Source organism: Nesoenas mayeri (genome assembly GCF_963082525.1).
Source record: "Nesoenas mayeri genome assembly, chromosome: 9".
Lineage (NCBI taxonomy): Eukaryota > Metazoa > Chordata > Aves > Columbiformes > Columbidae > Nesoenas > Nesoenas mayeri.
This window is the reverse complement of record NC_137557.1, coordinates 9105162-9131085: the sequence shown is the minus strand read 5'-3', so window position 1 is coordinate 9131085 and position 25924 is coordinate 9105162. Positions and strand designations below refer to the sequence as shown.

The 25924-nt window shown below is 37.5% G+C and overlaps 1 protein-coding gene across 4 annotated transcripts in view; it reads left to right on the top strand.

Annotated features, from left to right (window-relative positions):
• The window catches only part of ATP11B (ATPase phospholipid transporting 11B (putative)), a 58846-nt gene extending 33405 nt beyond the window's left edge, over nucleotides 1-25441 (top strand). For 2 of the 4 annotated variants that reach the window (XM_080349955.1, XM_080349952.1), the window contains 11 exons: nucleotides 481-684; nucleotides 956-1109; nucleotides 2456-2558; nucleotides 4034-4179; nucleotides 5353-5412; nucleotides 5702-5829; nucleotides 6598-6736; nucleotides 10174-10239; nucleotides 10497-10600; nucleotides 11245-11410; nucleotides 21153-21400. In XM_080349955.1, coding sequence (XP_080206081.1) covers nucleotides 481-684; nucleotides 956-1109; nucleotides 2456-2558; nucleotides 4034-4179; nucleotides 5353-5412; nucleotides 5702-5829; nucleotides 6598-6736; nucleotides 10174-10239; nucleotides 10497-10600; nucleotides 11245-11410; nucleotides 21153-21371 — 1489 coding nt within the window. In that variant the 3' untranslated portion in view covers nucleotides 21372-21400. Of the gene's footprint in view, nucleotides 1-480; nucleotides 685-955; nucleotides 1110-2455; nucleotides 2559-4033; nucleotides 4180-5352; nucleotides 5413-5701; nucleotides 5830-6597; nucleotides 6737-10173; nucleotides 10240-10496; nucleotides 10601-11244; nucleotides 11411-21152; nucleotides 21401-24328; nucleotides 24487-24944 lie in introns of those variants that run through there. The other 2 variants (XM_080349953.1, XM_080349954.1) reach the window with 2 other exon arrangements.
• Nucleotides 25442-25924: the final 483 nt, after the last annotated feature.

Here is a 25924-nt window from a genome sequence, read left to right as displayed (position 1 = left end):
GAAACAGAATAACGGTAGTAAATATTTAGGGCAGTTGCTCATTCCTAGGGAAAACTTCTACATATAGCTACTTTACAAAGCATTCTGCTTGCATGGTGTGTATTCTCTAAGTCAGAGGGTGGATTGTACACTGGAGTGTACAGATGGAACACTTAAATGCTTTTCATGCACCAGAGTAGATAGTAATTACTGTGGACTGTTTTAAAGCTTCTCAGATGCAGTAATGGTGCATAATTTAGATTAAGATATGCTTATAACAAGTTTTTGATCACTTAGCAGGATTGAAGTTCAGGGTTTTTTTCATCAAGGCCTTTGTTTTATTGCTGGTGACAGAATGTCATCTGCCAGGCTATGTTTCTTGAAAATACATGTAACATTGGAAATGCAGTTTTAAATCGTCATGACAGTGGGGTTACAGGAGTAAGTGTGAGCTCTTTGTTAAGTGTTTGATTGATTATTTAAGATTTTTCTTGTTCCTAGACTGCAGGAAAAAGTCCAAGAAACTATAGAAGCACTCAGGTTGGCTGGTATCAAAGTGTGGGTACTCACTGGAGATAAGCACGAAACAGCTGTTAGTGTCAGTTTATCATGTGGACACTTCCATAGAACCATGAACATCCTTGAGCTTGTACAACACAAGTCAGACAGCACATGCGCAGAACAACTGAGGCAGCTAGCCAAGAGGTAAAATACATGAGTTGTCTTTATCTCAGTGATGATCTTAGTTTGGTTTTCTTTTATTTTCAAATTTTACGACAATCTCTTTGATGTATGTGCCAAATACATGAAGTTGCCTTTTAAAAAATTATTTATTAATGCAATAACAGACTTGAAGAAGCAGTCTGTCTAACAGGCGAACTTCTTTGTTAATTGATGGGCAACTACATAGTTCATAACAAAATTTAAATGTTCCTGTCACACTGATAGAAAGCCAACTTTTTTTGTCACTGACTAGAATAAAGGAAGACCATGTCATCCAGCATGGACTGGTTGTGGATGGGACCAGCCTCTCTCTTGCACTCAGGGAACATGAAAAACTGTTCATGGAAGTTTGCAAAAGCTGCTCTGCAGTGTTGTGCTGTCGCATGGCACCCCTTCAGAAAGCAAAGGTGAGAATATAATCGGGACTGTCTTGTCTTTTTATCATGCTTCTAGGAGGCAAGGACTTCTGGAACTGCTTTGTTTGTTTGCCCGACCTTTTGTGTGACTTTTGCATCCTTGTTAAATTCAGTTGATCTGGAGCAGTTTGCTCAGACGTTGCTACATGCACTTGTGAAAATTTGCAAGCATGTGGAGGAGTCAAAATGCTGCCACTGTGCAAGAAAACAGGTGATCTTTAATCAGCCTCTTGAGTGTTCTGTAAGGCAGTAGCTATCCTGATCACCTGTGTGCTTTTGTATTGCCTTTTCCATCACTCCTCATAACAAAAAAGCCAAACTGAAAATTCATGAAGCTGTAGGGAAAAAAATCTGCTCCTCTAAAGATTTAAAAAATACCCAAGTTTGAGGAGGAAGAAGAAGGGAAGGGAAGCTGAGGCTTTGTCTCCAGAGGAGGTTTGCCTTAACCATCTCTGATAAGACCAGTATTCGTTCACATGTACTTAATTTTGCTTAAATACAAATTCATATTCAGTAATTTATTTTTTTGCTCTAGAAAGCTAGGCTCTGAAGAGCTATAATATTTATTCTTTCCTTTTGAATTTTTCTCCATTTTATACTTCTCTTCCTTTTTCTTTTTTTTTTTGACTAATATTCAATTGTGTACCTCTATTGGAGGATTTTTAAGTTTATTACACTTTTAGCTTATCTATGTGCTTTTAAAGGCTTTTTGCCTGTATTTCCAGTAATCCTGAACCTCTGAAAGGACACTGGGCATTCTATTTTTACACCGTGTCAAAAAGAAAAAGACATGTTTTTACCTTAAAGCACTAGAAAACCCTGATGTGAGTTACTAGATGTGCAAAAGAGGGCAGCCTCTTTTACTGTAGGATAAGTGACCTGTTTTGAGGTCACTCTTTCTGCTTCCAACATTTAGTCAGACTTTGAACCCGGTCTTCAGAATCACTTCATTATAAAACTGTTCAGCCATGTATAATGGTATAATATTAGCTTCAATAAAATGTTGACAGGAAGTTGTTTGTAACTTTCATGTGACAATATGTTGGATGTGCCCACTTCATGTACGCTCTTTGAGCTGAAATAACAACAGCAAAATAAGCTCAAGGAAGGCATAATATTTAAATAAGTCTTGTGCTCCAAAGCAAGCAGCTTTTCTAAAGTATCAATGAATATGTATATGTGATATGCCAAAGATGTTTTTTACCCAAGCCTGCTTATTCATAAACATATTGATTATATTTACCAGTAGGTAACTAAGATACTTGTGAATTAGTGGCATGGTTTGTAGGCAGACTGTCTAATCTGAGAAATTTTCTGCCCTTTTGTTCTTTTTCTAGGTAGTGCGACTGTTAAAAACATCTCCAGAGAAACCTATAACATTAGCGATCGGTGATGGTGCTAATGACGTGAGCATGATACAAGAAGCACATGTTGGCATAGGTAATTCACTTTTGTCAGAAGAAGTAAAGGCAAATAGGATGCCAATTTTAGTAGAGGATTAGATCATGAATAGTGTTTGTAAACAGATGCGCTAAGGTTTTTAACTGAGTCATTTGTTGTAGCAGATTTTTAGTGAAATTTAAAATCTTGAGCTGTTTGCTTTCAGAAGTCTTAGGTTTATTATGTAGTCTACCAATAGACAGAGGTCCAGCTTAGAAGTGCTCTAAAGTACAGCTTAGAAGTAGTCTCAGAAGTACTCTGCCTCAGCTGTTAAAAGTGGATATCTGGAACTTCAGACTTTGTTGGGTTCTAAGTTTACACAGCAAACTTGACATTTAAAACTTTCTTTGTGCTAAACTGCCACTGTTTGCACCACGTCTGTATCACCATAGAAATGCAGTTTGTGTTTGTCTTTGAGGAGAAGGCTTTCATTGTATCTCTTGAGAGACTGTTGTTGATTTGCAGCTAGGCTTGGTAGTTTTCTCTGTTTATGTTTCTCTGTTTATATAAAGCCAGGACCTTATTTTTTTTCTGCTGTGTTGTATAACTGAGGACAAAACAAAACATACATAACTGAATTGGTACCCATCACGTGGTGTTTTGCTCTTTACTGACTTTGCTGCAGTAGTAAATGATTAAGGTTCTTACTTAAGGTAGTGGTACATCAGGATATTCAGTCTGTCACCCTGAGTGATTAAAAAGGTTTATGGAATGTTTATCATGTAAATCGTGTGGCCATGATTTCTAAGACCATGGGTATAGCCTGCTTGAAAAGGTTACAGGCCAGTAGCAGATGATGCTTTATTTTACAGCTAATTGGTCAGCTAACAGAATCTTACTATATTTTTTACAAAAGCAAACAGCACTTTTAAGTGTCTGGTTTTCAGGAATCTTGAGCCATTTTTCTCCTGTAAAAGAGCAATTTGTGTTCTCTGTGTATGCTTATCCTAATCTTAAAAGTAGTATTTAGACATGAATTTGTGTTCAGCTGCAACAGGCATTGTCAGCCCATCAGATTAAGTAGACTGTTGCTGTAAGAGCAGCATTTATTTGTTCTGCTGTTGAGTATAGGTCATATATTATTCCCAGCAAGAAAAATGTCTCTGAAGTAAAACATACGAAGCAAATTAATAATTATTGATAGATTGATAATGGTTTCCTTGGTTTGGGAATTTTGGTTTTGTATGAGTGTTATTATTTCTATGTCTTCCCAGAAATCTTTTCTTAAGCATATCTTACAGAAGTAGTATTTTTAAGAATTATTTTTTCTTTAATTGAATCAGCATCAAATGTTTCCTTTCATTGTAACTGTCAGGAATAATGCCTTCTTTTGGAACTGAAAGTTACTTAAGTCTTCATAATGCTGAAGTGCGGGAAAACAGAACTGTAGCTTCAGGCACATATTGCTGGTTATTTGAAACTTAAGTTTTTATAATGTGTAACCTGTTTTCTGTTTTGTTTCCCAAATATTACAGGAATCATGGGCAAGGAAGGAAGACAAGCTGTTAGAAACAGTGACTATGCAATAGCACGGTTTAAATTCCTCTCCAAGTTGCTTTTTGTTCATGGGCATTTTTACTATATTAGGATAGCAACCCTTGTACAGTACTTTTTTTATAAGGTAAGTCTTCAAAGAGTACCAGTGGAGTTCACAGAAAAATGTGTAACCTTTTCCCAGCAAGAAATTCATTTCAGATCTAACATTTTTTGTTTGGAACAGGTTAAATATCTCTGTTCAAACATGTTTTCTGGGCTTTTTTTTTTTTAATATATTTTACAACCAAATGCAGTAGTTTAACTGTGAAATCATTCAATACTTCTTCCACCTAGAAGTAGGTTTTAAATACCACAATAAGTTTACAATAAGTATAACCTTTTTTGATTTAATGTGAACAAAATCCATTCATCTTTCTTAAAAGGAACAAGGAGCACAGGAAGTAGCTGGGGGAGGGAAGGGCCAATGAAGGTGTATGGGGATAGAGCATACTCTTTGCCAGCAAGCTCACCTTAAGAAAACTTAAGTCCTAGACTTGACTTAAGAAATCCTGAGGTGAAACACTGGAAGGGAAGGAAGCACCATGGACCGCATTATCCCCAGTGCCTCGGGGAGCTGTGGGCATGGAGCAGCAGGGTGAGCTCCAACAAAATGCGAGAGGGAGGAGTGGGGAGATGGGCCTGGGAGCTCAATCCTGGGCTGGCGTGTTTGAAATGCTAGTAACTTCTTTTTTAAACCTGATTATCAGTTTTGATAAGAAGCCAAAATTTGCTATGTTACCTGAAATTTATCTGAGATTCTAGCATTGACCACCAAGCCACTTTTTGTCTTATATTGTTTGCTTTCATTTAAAGATGACAGCATGGTGCTAGGTTTTGCGTTTTGGTTTCTATGTTGGCTACTGCCATGCAAAAGGTTCACATGAGCAGGGAACAGACTTTCTTGAAGGAAATGTCTGAACTATTTTGCAAAGAAACTTTTAAAAAGAAACTGAGGGGAAAATGGTGGATTTCTCCTGCTCTAATACTACTTGTACTCCCATAATGAGATGTGTTCATCAGGCATGTATAATTAAGTTTATATTTTACATATTTATTGTCCCAAAGGACAAACAAAATGTGCTTTCAAGCAAAGCGTATTGCTTCACTTTGCCAAGTATTAGTAAAATTCTGAAATGCCTTATGCTCTCCATGAGCACATTTGCCAACTTCTAAGAGTTTTTTTGCTTTTAGGTTTGTGAGGCATGTACTGAGGATTAACTATTTCCTTAGCTTGTTTGTTTTGTTTTTTTTTTTTCAGAATGTGTGCTTTATTACACCACAATTTTTATATCAGTTCTTCTGTTTGTTTTCACAACAAGTAAGTATTGGATGCCTTACATCTTGGTAAATGTGTATGAAACACTCAGGGTAAATAACTAAAAAAATGGGAAAGAACTACAGAGGAGCAGCACAGATTTTACACTTACAGCTTCATTTTCTGTATTTGATAGCTTGATATTACTAGATGGTTATGTGTATACAGCTTTTTTTCTCACTAGTAAATTAACATGATTAACGTTTTTTTCTGCTATTAATGTGCTAATTTTAATAAATATAAGCTACATTTTCTTTACAAGACTCAAAATGTTTTTTGTTTCCATTTTCAGACGCTCTATGACAGTGTATACCTGACTTTGTACAATATTTGTTTCACTTCCTTGCCCGTCCTTGTGTACAGTCTTTTTGAACAGCATGTGCATCCGCATGTATTACAGAGTAAACCTGTGCTCTATCGGTATGTATATTTTACATATATTGTCACAGTAGCACATCATTTAGAACAACAGTGGTGTCTGCAGACGTCTGAACTTGCTGTTCTGCATTCCTACAGTAGTTTTATCTGTAATTTATGCAATTTTTAGTAACTAGCTTGATGAGGATGAACTGCAGCTACGTGGTTTTCAACCTAGAAGTTAGTTAATATGAATATTTTAAGAGGAGGTGAAAACTGCTCAGACACACAAACGAAAAACTAGGACACTGTGTGGTGAGGGGAATCACCACCAAAAAATGCTTTACTAAGAGGGGAAGTGAGTTCCAGTAGAATTAGATGTCCTCCCAGTGGTAACATGTTGCATTGCATACTGCTTTTTGGAGAAAAAAGTATGTATTTTTGTAAAAAAGAGATGTCTCTTAGATGTTTTTCTTTTCCTAAAGGTCTTTTAAGCAGGACAAAGGGCAAGTATTAGGAGATCTGTTTTGTTCTTCCTCTTGCAATTCCACCTCAAGGGAGAAGAATTCTAGTTTGTGCTATTCTGAATTTGACCCACTCGAAACCCTTGCCATTGGTGATCTCTGCTTAAAGCAGAGGCAAATCGTGAGAGCTCAGAGCTCTTTTTTTGCCCATAACTTATGTATTTTTTTTCAGATGTCAGCATTTGTTAAATGTATCTTGATGCAGTTGCAAGTTACATTTATTCAAAGCAGTAGCAGTCATGCAATGTCAATAGCTGATAGGTTATATAAAGGCAATCTAAGTCCCAAATCTGTTTTCTTTCTGCAGAGACATCAGTAAAAATGCCCATCTGGGGTTTAAACCATTTCTTTACTGGACCGTCTTGGGCTTCTTTCATGCATTTGTTTTCTTTTATGGCTCCTATCTTCTAATGGGAGAAGACACTTCTCTGCTGGGAAATGGCCAGGTACAATATCATAAGAATTATTCTGCCACTATATTTTAGGTGATATTTCTTTTTTCTTTTTAAATCCTCTTGTGTCAGAAAAATCTAAGATTTTCTTATTTTTATGAACAACATAATTACCAAAGAGAGCACACACAAATATTGGCAAATCATCAGGAGTAACATTTCTTAGTATGCAAACTGTAAGATACGTTGTCAGAAAGCATATGTCCATGAAGAACATATCTTTCAAGATAATAAGTGTATTATGATTGTCTTAAACTCTGTATGCTGTTTTTGTCGGAATCATATGTCGTAACTTCAGTAAATGAGAATCTATGTTGACTCATTCAAAACTCATTTGGATTTGGACTTCATTACAGTGTCAAACTCTTCTCTTTAGTATCTGCTATAAAATTAGGCTTGAATCTGAACGTAGCCAAAAATCTTAAAAGTTTCTCCTGAAAATCTATTATTTTAATTACTCTGAATTCTTAAAAATTAAGTGCGGCAAGCTGCTTTTAAAGTTATACTTTTTATTCAGTAAATGTTTTTAAGGCAATAACTTAATGAAATAAACACTAGTTTGACACTTTCTGTTTTAAAGATGTTATAGTTAACAGGTATAATAATGTAGAAAAAGCTCTAAAGCTTAGATAAAGCTCTAAAGCTTAGATTGCAAGTCTGTGTCCTCATTTTCCCCAGTTCTGAGTTAGTTAACCCAGTTTAGATACTGATTTTTTTTCCTTTCATAAAACTGTTATGGCTAGTGATGCATAAATACGTTTACTTCTCCCACTAAGCCATTCTTACTACTGACATGAAGCGCTCACTGATTCTCCTGTGGTGCTTGGTAGGGTTGCAGGTTCTGGCCCAACGTACAAAATTATCATCAAGCTGTATTCACAGTGGCCACCTGATGATAAGGAGTGGGCATGAGCTCGGGAAGTTTAGCCAAAAAAAGGGTTTCCATAGAGCAATGTATAGGGAATGGCTGGAGTTGTCTTGGGTGACCCAAATCGGAGAGTGTGTGAATGGGTGGCTGGCGCCCTGGCAGAGACAGGAGCAATGAAGGTGGAGCCAGGGGACCTGTTTCATCATGAAAAGTTTGATAAGAATGTTAAAATAGCTTTAGACTCAAATGTCTCTTACCACTGAGGTATGAGTTTGTCCTCTCTGACCATTTGTTACAAGCTGTGTGACTTTGAAGTTCTTGTGAACTGGTGAAGGACCTTTAGTAGTCTTCTGACGCAGGAATTTTACATTATGAATCCGTGCCTTTCTGTGCATCTGTCTCAGTTGTCAAAGTGCCTCACTTCAAAATTGCTTAGTAAACATCCACAGGGCAGGAACAGAATTTTTTCATTGTATTTAGTAACAAATATTTAGGCTGGGGAACAGACTGATTTCTCTAAGTCTAGACCAGTGTGTTCATGTAGACTTTATGGAGAAGGTTCTCTTAATGGTTTCTTGTATCAACTAACCTGAAGATTTTTAAAATATATTTAGTAAGTGAGCATACTGGAAATAAATCTTTTGGATGCCCTTTGGCTTCTCATGTTTTCTCTGATGTGACTTTAAAAAGCCTTAGATTTTATTTGGAGTTACTCTCTACCTCTCTGTGTTTGCTAAAAGATGGTTATTGGAACTGGTAGAACTGCGTGTTGCAGTAAAACATCTGTGGTGCATAAATTATGTTGCAAATTTAATATGTGCCTGAAAAAGCCGAAGTTAAGAGCAAGAGAAACTCGTGTACTGCTGAGCTGCTTTCTTGCAAGAAGTCCTCAGGAGGTGATCACTGCCCACACGTGTGCAGTACAGGGTAGTGCTGGTGCCAGGCCTCACCTTTTCATTCCAGGTTCTCAGTTTGGAGCAAAGCAGAAGAGATTGTAAATAATTTGTTAATGCTGGTGGTTTGTTAGGCTTACCTTGACACATTGTGCAACAACTTGATCTTCTAGTTCTTTTTTCTCCCCCCTTTTCCATGCTGTGCATGTCGTCAGATATTGAAACCTAACAGGCAAATGGTAAGAGCTTAGAAAAGGAGGAGATACAAAGTATTGTATCTGTTACTTCACAGGGTGAAAGGATGCAGCATCCAACGTGTAAATGTGTTCAAAAATAAAATGGTGGCAAGAACCTGTTCACATTTTGCATTGTAGCTCTGTGACCATTGAGAGCAGTGTTAGCAAAGACACTTTCTTTCACAGGTCACTCAGGAGCAGGAGTCCAATTTTCCTTTAAGATTATCATTGCAGCAGTTACCAGCAAGCATTTTGCTTGTTAAATGTTATTGTCGCTGTGAAAAGTAAATAGAAGGCTTCAGAAGATGTGTTATAACAAAGATCTTTAAAATTATCAGTAAATCCAGACTCATGGCTGCCTCAATTCTGTACTTTGTATAAAGGTGATAAAAGCAGTTGTGAGATCTATCATCAGGCTGTAGGGATATTTTTTTTGTCAGAGCTCTGTAACAAGAACTACAACTGTGCGAATCCCAGTTCCGTGCCGCTGTGCTGTACTAACAAATCAGCTCTGGGGTGACTTTGGTTGCCTGTCTGCATGTGGTACCTTCCTCCTTGCTTGCTTAGTTTGATAACAGAGTTGAGGGTTTGGTCATTGTGCAGTGTGTCAGTGGCAACAATAGCTCCAAAACAGCAATGTCTCTGGATTCAGCACCCAGACTGCTCACAAGAGCAGAGCAGTTGGACCTGGTATAGAATGGCAGTGTGTCTGAGTAGCATGTGTGTAGATAGGTTACAAACTCAGCATCCCTGCTTCATTGTCAGAGCTGAGATTTTATTGTTGTAGAACTTGTTCAGAGTTTTGATAGTTGAATATACATGGGCAAGATAACACAAAAGTGACAGATAACAGCATTTTAGAAGTGAAGCTTAATTTTGTGTTTATCAGCCTTGAAACAAAGTGTCTTTTCCTTAGAATTTTCTTTGAAAAATACAATGGCACCATTATTTTTGAATTGTAGATATGCTTGGGGTAAAAAGTGAACTTTCAAGTGATGCTGCATGTTGAAAATGATCTGGAGATGTTTAAACTCAAAGTGTTTTGCACTTATGTTAAAGTGAATACCTTCCACACAGTATTTACTTTCTACTGGATGCTTATACTTAACTGATAACATTGATATCTTCATTTTCCTATCATTTCATGTTACTGTTGTGGACTTTCTTCGTATTCCATGTAGCCTTCGTGGTGATTTGGTTTGAACCAAGAAGAAAGATGACTTGTGGGTTGTTAATTTTGCTCTTAGCATAAGCTGTATTTTTTTTCTGGTAGTTTGTGTTGTATCTCCTTCTTTTTGACAATAATTAGTTGTCACAATCTTATGTTCGCAGACTTGTTTCATTAGTGTAGCTGACTCAAGAAGAACCTAACTTACCATGAATGCTCTTAACTGATTTTTTTCTTCCATGATTTTTGCCTTGCTGTTTTCTTAGATGTTTGGAAACTGGACATTTGGTACTTTGGTCTTCACGGTTATGGTTATAACTGTTACAATGAAGGTATGATATTGTACTTATTACTCCCTGTGTATAGATATGTAACAGAACAACAATTTTAATTGATTCTTGAGGATTCCAGATAGGTGATTTTTATGTTTGATGTCAGTGATGGTGAAAATTGTTTTTTGTAGTTTTTGTGTGTTACAACAATATTTAATGTTTGAGTGGGAAGTTAATAAGTACGTTCAGACCAGTATTGATCATTTTCTGTGAAGTGGGGGGGAAAAGGAAGTTAATTGAATTTATCTTTGTTTTAGATGGCACTAGAAACGCACTTCTGGACATGGATAAACCATTTTGTTACTTGGGGATCCATTGTATTTTATTTCATATTCTCCTTGTTTTATGGGGGAATTATCTGGTGAGTGATTCTTTTTTTTTTCCTCTCCATAGCCCATAGGATAGATGAAACTATGAAAAAACACTGGAATATCATGTTCTACCATCTTGCTCTGAGTTTTGTGATAGGTGTCAGAAAATAGATTTCAAACCTATAGTGGCCATTGACTTTTGGTGGTTCTTTTAGAAACTTGAGCAATGCTCTAAGCTGTCCTGTGCTCAGGGACAGGCACTACTTGGCTCTGACAGCTTGTAACTACAAAGGCATTGTTGTTTTATAAAGCAGAAAGATTGCCTAAGATGTTATGTAATAGGTAAATGTTTGCAACAGGAGTGAAGACACTGGAGTTTGAACCAGTAAAGAGATATAATTTTGCTTGCATTTTGGGGTCCTGAAAGGATAGGGTGGTGATAGAATTCCTGCAACACTATGCAAAACTGAACCAGAATGTTTTCCTCTGAAGTTCAGTGCCCTCCCTCCCCTGTTTCTTTGCGGGTCAGGTCCAACAGTTTGCTGGACGTCTTCACGGGCACCATGGGGTTGTAACGCTGCATCCTGAGAGACTTAAGCTTGATGTAAAATAAGATACACGTGAACCTGCCTGTGCTGTGCTTTTTTTTTCTATAAGTTGCTTTTAGTAACTGCCACTTCTTTTAACTTTTCAGGCCATTTTTACATACCCAGGACATGTACTTTGTATTTGTTCAGCTGTTGTCAAGTGGTTCTGCTTGGTTTGCCATAATCCTCATAGTAGTTGCTTGTTTGTTTATTGACGTTGTGAAGAAAGTGCTGTACAGACATCTACAACCAACGAGTACTGAAAAAGCTCAGGTAATGTTATATTTTTGGATCCAACTTGATCAATAGTTAAAAGAACACGTTTGTTAAAATCTGTCTTGTAAACTAATTACTTTCCTGTGCTGTTTAATTGTCCTCTTACATTACTGTCATGTTTAATGCACAAAAGTGTTCTCATTTCAAAAGACAGATAATTGTTAATTTAAAATTAGAAAAATTAGGACGCCATTTTACAAAGAAATAACATTTATGTTTAAGTAATTGACAATAACAATGGTAGAATTATTTATAAAGGGGTCACTCAGTCTTTTGCATCTCAGCTTGCAACTGCATGAGAGGATCATACTACACATTTTTGTACTGCTTTTTGTCCAGGTACTAGAAGCTCTCCTTTCAACTGTCATTGGCACTGAATAGTTCTTAAAATGTGATGAAAGCAAACATTTTTTAAATTGCTTTAGTAGGATTTGTTTTAATTAGTGTTTCTTAAATCTTGATCATATCACATGCCATGTATTTGATTATGTAATTAAAGGTAATTACCCATGTGGCATTTTCACAAATTCATAGAAGAGGTCTGAAGATACGCTGTGATAATAGAATCCCCCTTTTGCCTGACACAGGTTATAAAAACTCCTTGAAATTATTATGTTGAAATTAGCCTGTCTTCTAGGTAAATATCTCATCTATGATTGAGTTTCTTCTTCTGTTTAGCGACAGTTATGGAGAAGTCATCCTGACCCACTCTTGCAATAGTTACTGTCTCTGGTTTAAGTTTTCAGCATTTTATCTTATACTTCTTTTACTAAACTGAAAAGCCTTCTATTAATGGGGTTTTTTATTCACGGTTAGGTTTGTGATCAAGTGAATTTTCTCACTGATAAGTAGATTGGACTTGCATCTTTTGTCAAAAAAGTTATTTTTCCAGTCTTTCAATCATTCTTGTGTTTCTCCTGTAATCTTCACCATTCCTCAACCTCATCTGAATTTTGAATTTCACCAGTGGGCAGAATATTCCACCACAGAATATATCAGTGCTAAGTATGGAAGTAATGATTCCCCCAGCTGTATTCAGTTCACAGAATAATAGACACCAGTAGTCTGTTATCTTCTACACCTTTTTCTCATCTGCAAGTGATTCTGTTGGTTTCTTCCAGGGCATTGATGAGAGGTCAAATAGCATAGGGCCAAAAAAAAGTGAATGAAGAATCCAGTTGACAAAGATATCCCATATACAGTTATGTTCTGCAACCTGCTAGCAATTTTTAGTCCGTTATTTTAAGTTATTTGTTTCTGTCTGCCATCACTTAAATTCTAAAACATTCCCTGGAACAGTGAGCAGAACACAGGTTTCTCATCCCAAAATGCTTGCCCCTGTTGTTTTAATTTTTCAGAAACTAAGAGCATGCCAGTTGCGCAAGCTGCCTGATATAGTGTTCTGAATTCACTGTATCTGCAGCCATCTGCCTTACTCTGCTTAGTGTATAAGGAACTTCATTTTATATCTATTTGGTTTTGGTTTCTTTAGTGTAAGGTCATAGCATCAACAGTCAGTCTGTCTCGGATCAGTTAAGTGTTACATGTAACTGATATGAGAGAGAAGCACTTGAGAAATACTGCTAAAGATAAGCTTTTAAATGTAAATACTGTTCTGTTACAACAACTTAAAATCATGTCTGTTCCATTTTGGGAAGTCAGTATATTAAAAATTTGACAGGGAAGCATGAGTTGACTTTTATAGAGGGCTGAATTTGGTTAACTTTACCTTCCTTAATGCACTTAGGGTACATATATGTCATTTTGGTTTTTTTTCTGTGTTCTAAGGTTTTTTTGCTGGCCTTAAAGAAAATCTGATTATGTTTGACTTAGGTCTATTGCCCTGAAGTAGCTTCTGGGTAATTTCTGACTATTAAGTCTGTTACAGAATCATATAGGAGGAAACAGACAGTAAGGTAAATCTGAAGCAAAATGTAAATCTTTGGGTGAATATAAATCACAGCACTGTTGAGGGGAGAAGGTAATACTGAATAAAGGTGTATGGTAAAGTAGAGATGTAAAAGTGTATAGGCCTTTTTTCTCAGTGTGTTAGCTAAGGTACACATAAGGGTGGTCCTACCAAACACAAACTGACTGAGCTGTTCTGAAGGTACCAGGCGTGTGTTCTGTATATGATGTGTATTCCACTGAAATAACAATGTCTTGTCCTGTGTCTTTCTCTTAGAAAATTACTGCTGCTATTTACTGACATGTATGTTCCATCCCTTCTCTGTCCAATTGTAGATGTACTCCAACAGAGTTGCTTTAAGTGACGAGTTCATCGCACTGCAGCCATTGTCCAGGGCAAGGAATCAGCTGAGCAAAATTAGGTAGAGTAGGAGGGACAGTTCCTCATCAACTCTTATGCATGCTGAAGGTGAACTAACCAGTGCCGAGAGAGATGGGAAGAGGCATGAACGTTAGTGGGTTGAGAGGGCAATACCTGTAGTGCAGATACATTCGGTTTGGTTATTTCTTGGCTTTGCTCTGTGTTTTTGAGCCAAATGCTTCTCCTAAGTAGCATGTGTTGGACGTGCTTTTTTTTTTCAGGAAAAAACATCCCTAGCATGATGCTCAACTTTCAGAATACAGATCTAGCTCTTTTTTGCATCCATTTTAAAATAATTACAGTTTCTAGCATGGTTATAATGCTTTTCATTTCTCTGTGATCAAAATTAACAGTGCTTTTTGCATGTTGGATAATTTCAGCTTCATAAGGCCATGTCAGGAAGGTCCATGTATTTCAGGCAGCAATTTCTTGCAAGTTGTTTGCCAATTTTAATTTGCTTTCTCTTGTGTTAAAAGAGCAGAAAATGTTTTAAGTTTGGGTGTGTACCTATACTTGCGTGGCTAAGGCTTTTTGTGTTTGTTTTGTGCATCTATAAAGTGAGTGTTGTTTGTTTTCAATGTGTATAGATACACATAGTCCTAAACACATTTGGCTACAAAGTCCTGGAAAATTATTCAAAAAAAGATCAAAATGTACATGTGTCTGCATAGGTGAACTGTTACGATTCTGAAACACTTGAAATGCCCCGAGTTCAGTACGTGAAATGCTGTAAAATGCTGATTCTCTTTTGTAAAGCTAAAACATTCATATGCACCAATAATGCCTCAACTTGTTTGATGGTTTAGCCCACCTTTATCTACTTCTATATTCTATAACAAGAATTTATGTGAAGAACTGATTCCTTTTAAATATTTTTAAGATGACAGTGTTGCTTAAAAATGTGCAAATAGGTGCTAGGAGAACCAAACAACCAAGATGTTTGGGACTTTATTGCCATTTGTTTAACTGAGGGAAAGTGGGAGACAGGAGGCTGACATGATAAATTGTGAGCAGAGAGTTTTTAGTGGTTAATTCAAATAGGTCTTTTAAAGGGGGGCAGTAGGGAAGAAAAACTTTGTATTTCCTCTGAGAGTGTGCTACACCTTTGCAAGGCAAAACTTGGAAGGGCTGTTGTGTTTAGCTGTTAGTTGTCCCACTGTGAAACATAGCAGCTTGTATTTCCAAACACCTCTCAGAGGTAGTGATGGAGTGGTTTTGTTTTAAATTCAGCACTTAACTAGCTTTAAAACAGGCAAAGTGCTTTATACCTCTTGAATTTCAGTAAACTTACCAACACATTGGGGAGATTTCTCTGCAAAAACTTTTACAAGGTAGCTTTTGAAATTCTTGGTTTATCAGTATCATGTAACTAAGTTACCTTTTTAAAACTTTGGATAAATATATTTCCACTAAACCTCACTGAATTATTAAAGTGAATTCCATGGTACGTCTTATCTACATCAAAGCATTTTAACAAAAGATTCTCTTAAACTTTCCAAAACTAAACATGCTTTAAGAATTATGTCACTGTAAAAGAAAAATAAAGCTGCCTAGGAATGCAGCACCGTAGTTACTAAAATGCTAAAAGCAGGAGAATGCTTGCTAACTCGAGGGCATTTTCTTCATATTACACTTAGGGAAGGGGTAGAAAACCATGTTAAATCTGTTTTGTCCATGAGGAACAAATGTTTATGCAAATCCAATTCTCTTGTATGTCAGAATTTTTACACTTGAGTGTCTAATAGCAAGGTACCTGAAGTGCAGGCACTGAGTGCCTTGTACCATGCAGGTGAAGTTGTAAAGAGCAACAACAAACAAGCATGTGGGTTTCTCTAGTTCTTTATTTGTAGTCTTTGGACGAAGTTTTGAAGCTATCCTGTGGATCCTTCCCCAAAACAGTAAAAAGGAAAATCAGTTAATAGATGGAAACTACTTACTTTGCTATACTAAACAAAAACTAATTTGGGGGTAAGACCACGGGTTTGTTTAGTTTCTGTAGTGTCCAGGGCAGCTGTTTTCCAAAAGCAGCTGTAAGCAGCTAATTCTGCCACACCTCGTTTGTATGCGCCCACCCAGTAATTGCATCCTGTGTGACTGCAGAATGTGTGTAGATTGGGGAACAGACCTTTGCAGTTTTTTGTTGTTCATTAAATATGTATTAAAAACCTCAAAATCAGTATAGCACCAGGTTAAACTGACTTATGCCTTGTTCTGCAAATGTGCTTACTGTACTAGTGATGTACAAAAGCAGAATACCTTTTTGAATGCAAATTAAAAGACAAATATGATGCTGTAATCAATTTTTATGCCTACAGGCTTTACAGTGTGCAGAAAATGTTCAAGTTTATATTAAGTACATTTGTGATATACAGTTAAGAGCTTTGAGATGAGTCTTTTAAGTGTCCATGTGATTCCTGTAAGTCAGAGGTGCAGTCTTATGTGTGCCTGTCCCACTCGTGCCTCTGAACCTCACTGTGACTTTTGTAACTTGGGATGAAGATGAAATCATGTGGCACAGGTCAGGTCTGGGCTTCGTGCTTAACTGGAGCCTGACTTGAGTACTTCTTCTTTCCTCTGTCTCTCCTGCGCTTGAAACACGTGAATTATATATCTTAGGGTACTAACTGGGCCCCATTGCATCTCATTTCAGTTTTTTCTTCGTAAACAAAGCTTTGTGTGTATATGTACGTATACGTGTCTCTGCTTCATAAGAACTGTTGGAAATCTTGAGCCGCATGTCAGAAGTGTTGCTCGAACAGATGTTTTAATTCTACTTACAGATGGGATTGACTATGTTTATAGAATTTTTACCTTTGGACAGTGTGTTATAACTGTATGCAATACTAGGGAAATGTAAAACACAAAAAGGTTTGTATTTCCAGGGAACATTATCAGTGCGTAACGTTGTGCCTGGGACTCTCAAACTGTAGTATTTGCGTTAGCACAGCCCAGACCCCGTTCTTTCCAATTTACAGGCCCGTGAGTCTGTTGCTGCCTTGTTTTCCCTTCAGATCTGCATTCTGGCTCCGTACTCCTGGCCCTGCCTTTATGGCCTTTGTTATTTGTCTGTATTTTTTCCTCTGGTTACTGTTTCATAGGATTCCCTTCCAAATAGCTTTCGTATCTGATCCAGCCCAGCTGTGTAGAAGTCGAGGACAGGTTTCTGTTCCTTTCACAGCGTATGTCTTCTGTAAGGAATGTATCATTTCCAAGAAGACTATTGAAGTGCAAACATGCATTCACACTAGTGAAGTATACGGGAACATCTTAATATGCCAAACTTTGAACAAGGGTAACCTCTGCCTCTACAAGTTTGGATATTGTGTTAGCGTAGCGTGGTTCTGATCTGTTAGCTAATGCACAGAATAAATGAGGGACTAAATGAGAGAAGAACAGACTATTTTGTATTTATCTTCAGTCAAAAAAACACACATATCTACTTAGCTGATGATACTTTTGCATAATGACTTTGAGATAACAAAATAGTTCGGCATTTGTAGGATTACTTGATTCAAAGAGATGAAGAGTAGAAGAACTAGAAACGTGTTGAAAACACAAGTGCCAGTGAGGTTGTTAGATGTCACCATTCTTATATTTTCTTTTAAATGTTTCAGTCTAATTGTTTGAGATTTTGGTCTACAGTGTTTGGAGGGTTAAGGAAAGTGGGCTTTACTGCAGGGACCAAGTTTTAAATTAATTGGGGAGTAGTAATGGCCATCTCATATATTTTCTGAAACATCCGTGTGGCATCAGACATGTTGGCAGCTAGGACCTGAGATCAGGAAAACAGGCTGCAGTGCTTTTACCTTCATGTACAGGATTAAATATATTTCCTGTTCAACAAAGTCCTAACTGCATATTTCAGTGTGATTTAAATGTTTAGTTGAAATGTCTTGTCTTCTGGCATGTAGAATATCCTGTAATAAACAAACTGAAATGGTCCATTCTATTAGAAGGGGCAAACCAACTAAAACTCTGAAATTTTAAACCAAAATCTGAAAACTTTGAATTAGGTTTCAAATTTGTTGAGTTTTCCCCTTTTGTAATATATGGTGTTTGGCCTTTTTGCGCACCTCTAATACTTGTGCACTGATAGACTGTGTTTGATCCACCCATTAACTTGAAAAAATGCCTCTTTACCTTGTAAATGTGCCTTGTTCTCTCAAGAACAGATAAATGAAAGTTCTTGTAAAACAGGTAACTGTTTTAAAGCAATGCAAGCATGGCGCTCTGTAAGATTTGTTGCTTTTCTGTCCTTCTAGATGGAAGAAGATCAGGGTTCAGTCAGCTCAGCATGTGACTTTGCTGAAAGCAGGCACAGAGGGGAGGACAATAGGCAACTGCTAGATCCATCTAGCCTGCCCGACAGTTCTTGCGTTCACTAGGTAGTACTCCCGCTCTACCCTAACCTGTGTGTACATATGTTTTTTTATATATCATACATAGACAGTCATGGAGCCATCTCCAAAATACCCATATTTTTGGTATCTACAAGTAAATTTGCATCATAGTATGTGCGTTTGATTTTTTTTTTCCTTTATCAAGCTGAACCATTCTTTAGTTCTGCACTCTCAGTCGCTTTTTGATTTATTACATGAAATGGGCCATTATCATATAAAGTATAATATTTCTTGTGATCCTGGATCTTGCCTTACGAAAATACCTGATTTGCAGCCTAAATATGAATAATATCAGATATTTCTCTATACTTATTAATTTTTTAAAGCATTGTCTCTCCTGCCTTTTGTTTCCTGCAGGGCATTTTCAGGTCTTTAGAGATCATTATACTCTGTTGCCTTACCATGTTTTACTTTGGTATAAAACTGTGATCATAATTGTGTACCACAGAGATAAAAGTGAGAAAAGGGACTCTAGCATAATACAACTATTTTCCTTCTAGGTAGCAGATTTAAAATAAAATCCATTTTCACCAGGCAGTGATAGATAATATAAATGTTGTTTCCAGGCTTATGTAAGGTCACATTTGTTGTTTTTTAAAAAATGGTAATATTAACTTTTCCATAAACAGTGGTTCAAGCGTGATCCTAGCTTTTTGTATCTAACTTGAGAAGAGCAAAGGAGATTTTAGTGAAGAAGAGATACCAGCCCTCCAAAACACAGAGCTGAGGGTTCACTTCTTGGAAGCTACAATAGTTTGGGTTGCTCTTGGCTCCTCTTTCTGCCAGTCTGAATAATATCTAGGGCTGCTGGCTCTCAGGTCAGCGGATTCTAGGGAATAAGAAATGTCTAGTCCGTCTGATCCTACATACACCCACTGTGATATGATCTTCTGCAGTAACTCTAAAGGTTTTACTTGATCTGCTTCAAGATAATGCATGGACTAAATATTCTTTTTGAAATCTTAAGCGTAGGAATGTTGAGTTTGTTTAGTGTTGCTGTGAACACAACCGTGAAGATCACTGTGGATGCAGCAGGGAGCTTGTTTTCTGACCTCCTAATAGCGATTCCTTCTGTTCTGGGTAATTTCTTGTCCAATACACTGGGAGCGCAGCATGAAGTGACTGTGAAGATCGTATTTGTTAGTGCTGCAAATTGTGCTGTTCCTAATGATGCTATCTTCTGTGGCGGTACAGTTGTGACCAGATGGATGTGCATTCAGGGACTTGACCTCTGAAATGTGATTTGTTGTGGGTTTGTTTTAACCAAGACCGCTTTTAGACCTGTCAGTTGCAATGCTGCTGCTCCTGTGTCTCAGGTATTTGCAAAGTTCATTGTCACAGTAAATGTTCATTTTGTGTCCAGGAGAGCTCCCAAACGAGTACGACTCAATCAGAAGTGTGTGTTCTGCCTGCACTCATACGTGGTGTGCGAGGTGCAGCGACTGAATCAAGGATTTCAGTTTGTAGTGTTTTGTCCAAGTTCCTACAATGGTTAACTGACAATCCTGTGAGCGTCACGTTAAGGGATGTGACTGGAAGATCGGGAGGGACCGCGGGGACACTGAGCAGGGCTGAGGAAGGGGCAGGCAGGGAAACCCCATGGAAACCCCAGTTCTGCCTGTGTACTCCCCTCTTGTCCTACCAGTTGGGATTTTTCTCTTGGATTTCCAAATGCTTCTTGTTTCTGTTCGCTGCCTCCTCTTTGTAGTACAGAAATTGTCCTGTTATGAAGCTGTAATCTGTCCACATGTCTGTTTTGGGGGGATTAGGAAGGAATGTGTCCACTCATAGTATGCCATTCCCATAGGAAACTTTGCTTCTCTTGGAGTGCTGGCCAAGTGTGAGGGGCATTAAAGGAACTGGGATTGGAAACCACAGTCTTTAGACAACAGCCAGCCACCTTTGTTCACACAGTGAAATGTTGAGGGAAGCTCTTAAGTGAGCTCTGTCCTACTATAGACTAAGCTGCCTCCTCCCAGGTCACATTTCCTCCTTCACTGGTGTCCGAGCGTGAGGTGAGGATAATGGACGCTTAAATTTAGCCTGTGTTTTTGGCGTTTGACAGGGTGCTCTCTTACAGAGTCTCAAATCGAATTAATAAACATCCCCACACTCCATATTTGTATTTCCTTTTGGAAACGATACTGAAGTCAGTTCTGTATATTCTCTTTCCATCAGTACTAGATTTCAGTTAGATTTTAGTTGTGCTGTGGTTGACTAGTGTGCAAAAATAATGCAGAGGAGCACACTTAACTTGAACCTGTATATCTCTGTATTACTGCTTTCATTTTGTTTGGGTCTTTTTCTCACCTACTGAGAATGAACACTGGGAAGTTTATTATGCTAATGTTGAATTATTCCTCGTGCTGACATGAGCATGACTGAATCTAATATCAGCCTTGTTTGCATTTAGATAAGATATTCACAAAATTGGGAATGTGCTTTTGTTCCTTACCAAGCCAAGGGTATCTGTGGTAGAGATGTAGCATAAATTATCCTAAGAAGTTGCATTCTACACTTCTTGAGGAAAAGTTATTACTTATGATCAGGTTGCTGCATTACATCCTGCAGCCCTGGTCTGGAGCTTTCTCTTGGTAGATTTCCCTTAAAGTAGGGCAGACCTGCAGCTTGTATAAATAGTTGTACCTCCACTGAGGTTAATCAAGGCTAAAACTGTGTGATGCTCTGTGCCAGAGATTCATTATAGCTGTAACACAGAGAACTGCAAAACAGTTTATTTCCAGCGTTAAGCAGAGATGGTGCTAAATGATTTCCAGACGCTCACCAAGGCTGCATGCAAACCTTGGGAACATCAAATTTTAGTGTATACGTACCTTAGGAAGGGAAATGGTCATGTTATTAGTCACTGTAGTTCTCCTATAAAATTGAAAAATATTCAACACTCTAACTTTAAGAAAACTTGCTTTTCTGAAGTGTTTTCTGATAACATCTTCATTGCTAGAATCTCCGAGTACTGATTATTTTATTGTATTTTTTTTCGTTCTTCCAGCTTACTGAGGCAGGTTCAGGTATCAACTGCTTGGACTCCATGTGCTGCTTCTCAGATGGGGAAACAGCATGCACATCTGTTAGAAGAATGCTGGAACGACTGATGGGAAGATGTAGCCCGACCCGGGTCAACAGGTGTGGCATTTCTCTCAATAGCCTTTGCTGCAGACGATTCTCCTATAAACTGGAACCCGATGAGCCTGCAGCAATAGATGTCTAACACACCAGCTGCAGGTTTTGCTTATTTAAGTAGGAAATGCAGCTCTTTGTTGTACTTTTTTTCATCCTGAAAGACAAGTTTCTTGTTTCTTTCCGAGTGCTTTCTTTTGGGATGGGGAGGGGGAGAAACAATTTTCAAAAGATTTCTGTTAAAACATTTAGTTTGGCTTACTACAAGTTCTTGTGTTGTATCTATCATAATTTCTCTTGATTTGTACATTCTCCTCTTTAGAAAATCAAGCCTTGCTGCTGCTTTTGTTTTCCTTTTTATGACTATTTTTTCCTTCACAAATCAGGAGTTTGTAAAGTTGAAAGAGTTTTTCCCTTTGGTTCTTGATGTACAACCTCCAAATACTTACCTTGGAGCTTGCGTTACTCCTGAGGATATACAAAAGGCTCACACTCCCCCCCTTAAATATAACTTCATTGTTAGAAGGAGAGTCTTTAAATCTTTCAGCCATTGATTGATATGAAGATGAAATATTTTTATAGTATAACTTTTATAATTATTTCTAAAATCAGAGTAATTGACAGAAAAGAGCCTTCAGGTTCTGAGAATTTTAAATGAGGGTTTTTTTGATTCTAGAAGGTATATTGTCAAAATCGTGTGCCATTCCAAAGTATGTGCTAAATAAATCTTTTCCTTCTCAAACCACGTGTGAAACAAACCTCGATGGGATAAAAGCACATTAGAGTGATACTTCTAAGGAGCAATATTGCTCTTGAAGTCAGCATTGCTGTGAGAAAAGCTCTTACTAGACCTGCTGATGTGCCATCTCCCCATTTCCAAAGAAACAGGGCCAGCTAACAAATGTGGAAATATTTGGGGGTAGAAATAAAAGTAGTCTTTTGTACATCGTAATCTCAGTCCCTGAATGATATCACGGTCCTTCAGTGCTCAAAAGGCAAACCTGAAAACATCGCACTTCACACATTTTCAAGGAAAATGTTTGTATTTGAATGACTTTGTCTCCTTTGGTTAAAGGTCTGTGGTACCATTCATCCCGTATGTGTGGTTCATTTTCACTGACAAGCTCTGTCAGTTCTGATTCTGCCTTTAGGCATTGACGGGCTACATGAAATTAATACATCTGGGGTTTGAACTCTTGTGTTGAACACGGTGTCGCTGGTTTCAGTCACTTTCTCTCTCTGGCTTGCTTATGAAATTTATTCAATGTTTCTACAAATCTAGGGTATGATTATGCAAAATGTTTCATTCCATATAAAAAATGAACTGTTATGATTAAGTACATTTTTAATTCAAACTCTTGCTGTATAGAAAGCGGGCATGATGTAAAAAATAAACAATTTAATAGAATTTTTAATCTACAAGGTGAGCATTTAATTGGTCTAAAAATCAACATTTTGGGAGCAGATGCTTTAAGGTGGTTTTGTTTGCGTTTGCTTGGTTGGTTGGTTTTTTCCACTTGTCTGTAAAACTCTGCTTTCCAAATGAGGAACTTTTCATGCTACTTTTTTTCATTTATTATTATCTGATTAGGGCAGATTTTTAGCTAACATTTGCTTAGTAATGTGTAGTCTCATAAGGTAGGTATTCTGTGCTTTATTTTCTGCAATGCATTTACATTTTTACAGTTTCCTCTTTTTTTCCACTAAATTTTTCTTTAAGATCTCACAAATATTTATTGAAGACAACTCGTATTTGACAGAATATTAAACATTTTTTGAAGACTGCTTTTTCTCAGGTTTCTTGTCTGCTTACCTAGTGTAATTTCCAGGTGAAGTTCCATCTAACTGAATAATTTTGGTGGTGTTAGAACGCAGAATTCAGTATTATGTTTAATGAATATGCAAAACTATCTTGGTGCTACACAAAGGGCTCAAAGTTCTGTAGTTTTTGCTTCTGCCTCTGGTTGAAATTACTCTGAACCATCTTCTAGTTTTACTTAAATTTATGTACAATACATCTAGAAAATACTTGTTTTTTTTAATTTTGGTCTTATTGACTTTCTTCAATGACTTCAGTTCCTTCCACTCAGCATTGACACTTAAAACACAGCCTAAAAGTCAAGGTATTAAGGCTATTTTTTCGCCTACGCTTTCCAGGCAATATATGAAAGTCTTTGTGTATTTTTTTAATGTACTAATTGCATCAATCACACGAGGCAGTTAAAAGTTGTGAAATGCTGAAGGTACACTTAACAAATCTATTTGGTGATTTTAAAACGCTTGTAGAGTGGTTGAGCCTTTGTTCATGGGCTTGAGCTGCGTTTCTTTTCCCCTACAGCCAGTATCTTCAGTAGGTTGCGCAGTCCCAACCAGGATGGTCTTCTGAGTGCTTGTGCTTTATAAAACAGCTTTTTTATTCAACCAGGAGGCAGCTGCAAATTATTTTTGTTGAATGAAGTGATGCTTATAAATACATTGTCTGTGAGAGTGCTGTAGAATGCAGAGCACTATTTTAAACAATGTTGCTGCAGCTCGCTTGTGTTCTATTCTGTGCTCCTGATACCCTGTCAAATACGATATTCTGTCAAATACGATACCTGAATATGGAATCAAACATGGTATCAAATTTTGATAGAAACTGATGAATCAAAGATGTACAAATGCTTGGAGTAGCGGGCCACAGGAATATAGTCTCTTGTACTTAATCTACTGCTTGTAAAATGTGTTTGAGACGTGATTTCTAAAGCTTCATTCACCAGTTAGAATATAGAATGTGTGTTGTAGTATGATAAAACACATTTTTGTCTGTCTGTTCCATTAAATTGTCTGTCAACTTGTCAGTCACTAAAATATTAAGAATGCTGGATCACATACATTCTTGTACAGTAGAATTCATTTCTGAATTGTTCAGCTCTCCCATTAGTGGTGTTTGTGTCAAGGCACCGCATGTCAAAGTTCTAAAGAAACAGCAGATTTCTGACAGAGGCAAATTTGGAGGATAAGTCTGTTACATTTTGATTTCCTGCTTTCCAACCTTCTATTTTTCAGCTTTTCACATGCAGTCCTAGAACACTGTGCAACCAGGAACAGCATTTCTCCTTAAATAGGACTTAAGAGAAAGACATTGTGAGATCTCAACTGAATCAAAAGCTGTGACCTGTTAGGAAGCTTTCCGGGTGCCTTAAATTTTAACTCAAATTTAACAGCAAGGGATGAAATAGGTTAGTGGTTGTAGGTGAGTTTTGCCAACGTTCAGACCATATGGAGGTTTATTGAACACCCGCAGTGCTCGCGGTGCCCCCACTGACACGGCGCCGTTCCCATTGCCCTTGAGGCACAGGATTACAACTTCACTTGTAAAACTGGTGCATAAACCTCTGCTCATTTTAGTTCATAGTGATGAAAATATCTGTAGCTGTGGGTAAGCTTTGCCAGAAGGGTAAACCTAGAATTGCTACTTACAGAGCTGGCGTGATGAATCGCAGGCTGTTTTCAAGTTTGAATGAATTGCAGGTGCCTACAGGAGACTAACAGATGAGTCTTTTGAAGAGTTACGTTTGCCTAATCTCATAACACCTTTACCTTTTGCTTTCCTAGACTATTCTCCTCACCTCTAGCTTATAAGTCCCCAGTCAGCCAAACTTTTCTTTTATTGTTACTTTAGATCATGGAGTTCATCGGATCCCTTCTATGCCAACGACAGAAGCATCTTGACTCTCTCCACAATGGACTCGCCCACTTGTTAACAGGGACATTTGTAAATGCCGTGTGGAAGCCGAGTGCTGCTCACACACCTCTAGTAGGTTCTGAAGCGAGTTCAGTGCCGCATCCCTGCCCTGGGAGAGACTTTAGCGCGGCTGCTGCCGACAGAGCGGGGCTTGGCCGGTGCCCCAGTGTAACTCATCTGGACAGTCATTGCTTCCAATACTTTTTTTTCTAATTATAGCCACAAATTGCTAAATATTTTTTTTTAAGGAACATTTTTACCTCTGACCTCTTTTTTTGTTACCATAGGAGCAGATTGGAATCCCACGTTTGATATTTATCACTGTAGCGCAGTGAGAAAACCTTTTTCCTCCCAAATTCGAGTGAACTGAATCCAATCGAACTGATTCTGCACAATGAAACTTTAAAAAGTTGCAATTTTCATGATGACCCAGTTTAAACACACACATTAATTTTGAGCTGTCTTAGCAGTTTGCAAATCAATTTTGTTATTTCCATGGTTGGTTACTATATTCTATAAGCAATCAGTTTAGTAATTTTTGAGAGTTAAACGCAATTCAAATATTTATGCTGGTGTATGAATGGCAATATATTAGTCACTGCATTGAAAAGCACTGTTCACTTTTGCAAATCAATAATTTGGAATAATAAGGGATATAACAGTTCACTGTTCTTCTAAACTATAATTCAGAAGCCAGTCATCTTTAATTACGCCCTGTGTTTCGTTATAACAATTCTTGATCCTGACTTTTGGAAACGTGTAAGAATTGGTGGATTGTGCTGAAGTCTCACTAGCATAAATTTTTTGAATTATTAATCCTTTTAACGTTGGTGAATTTTTGCATGTTTTATTCTTTTTCATGTATTTATATTTGGTCATGTTGTACTTTGAAGATACAATTAATGCTTAATTATCTT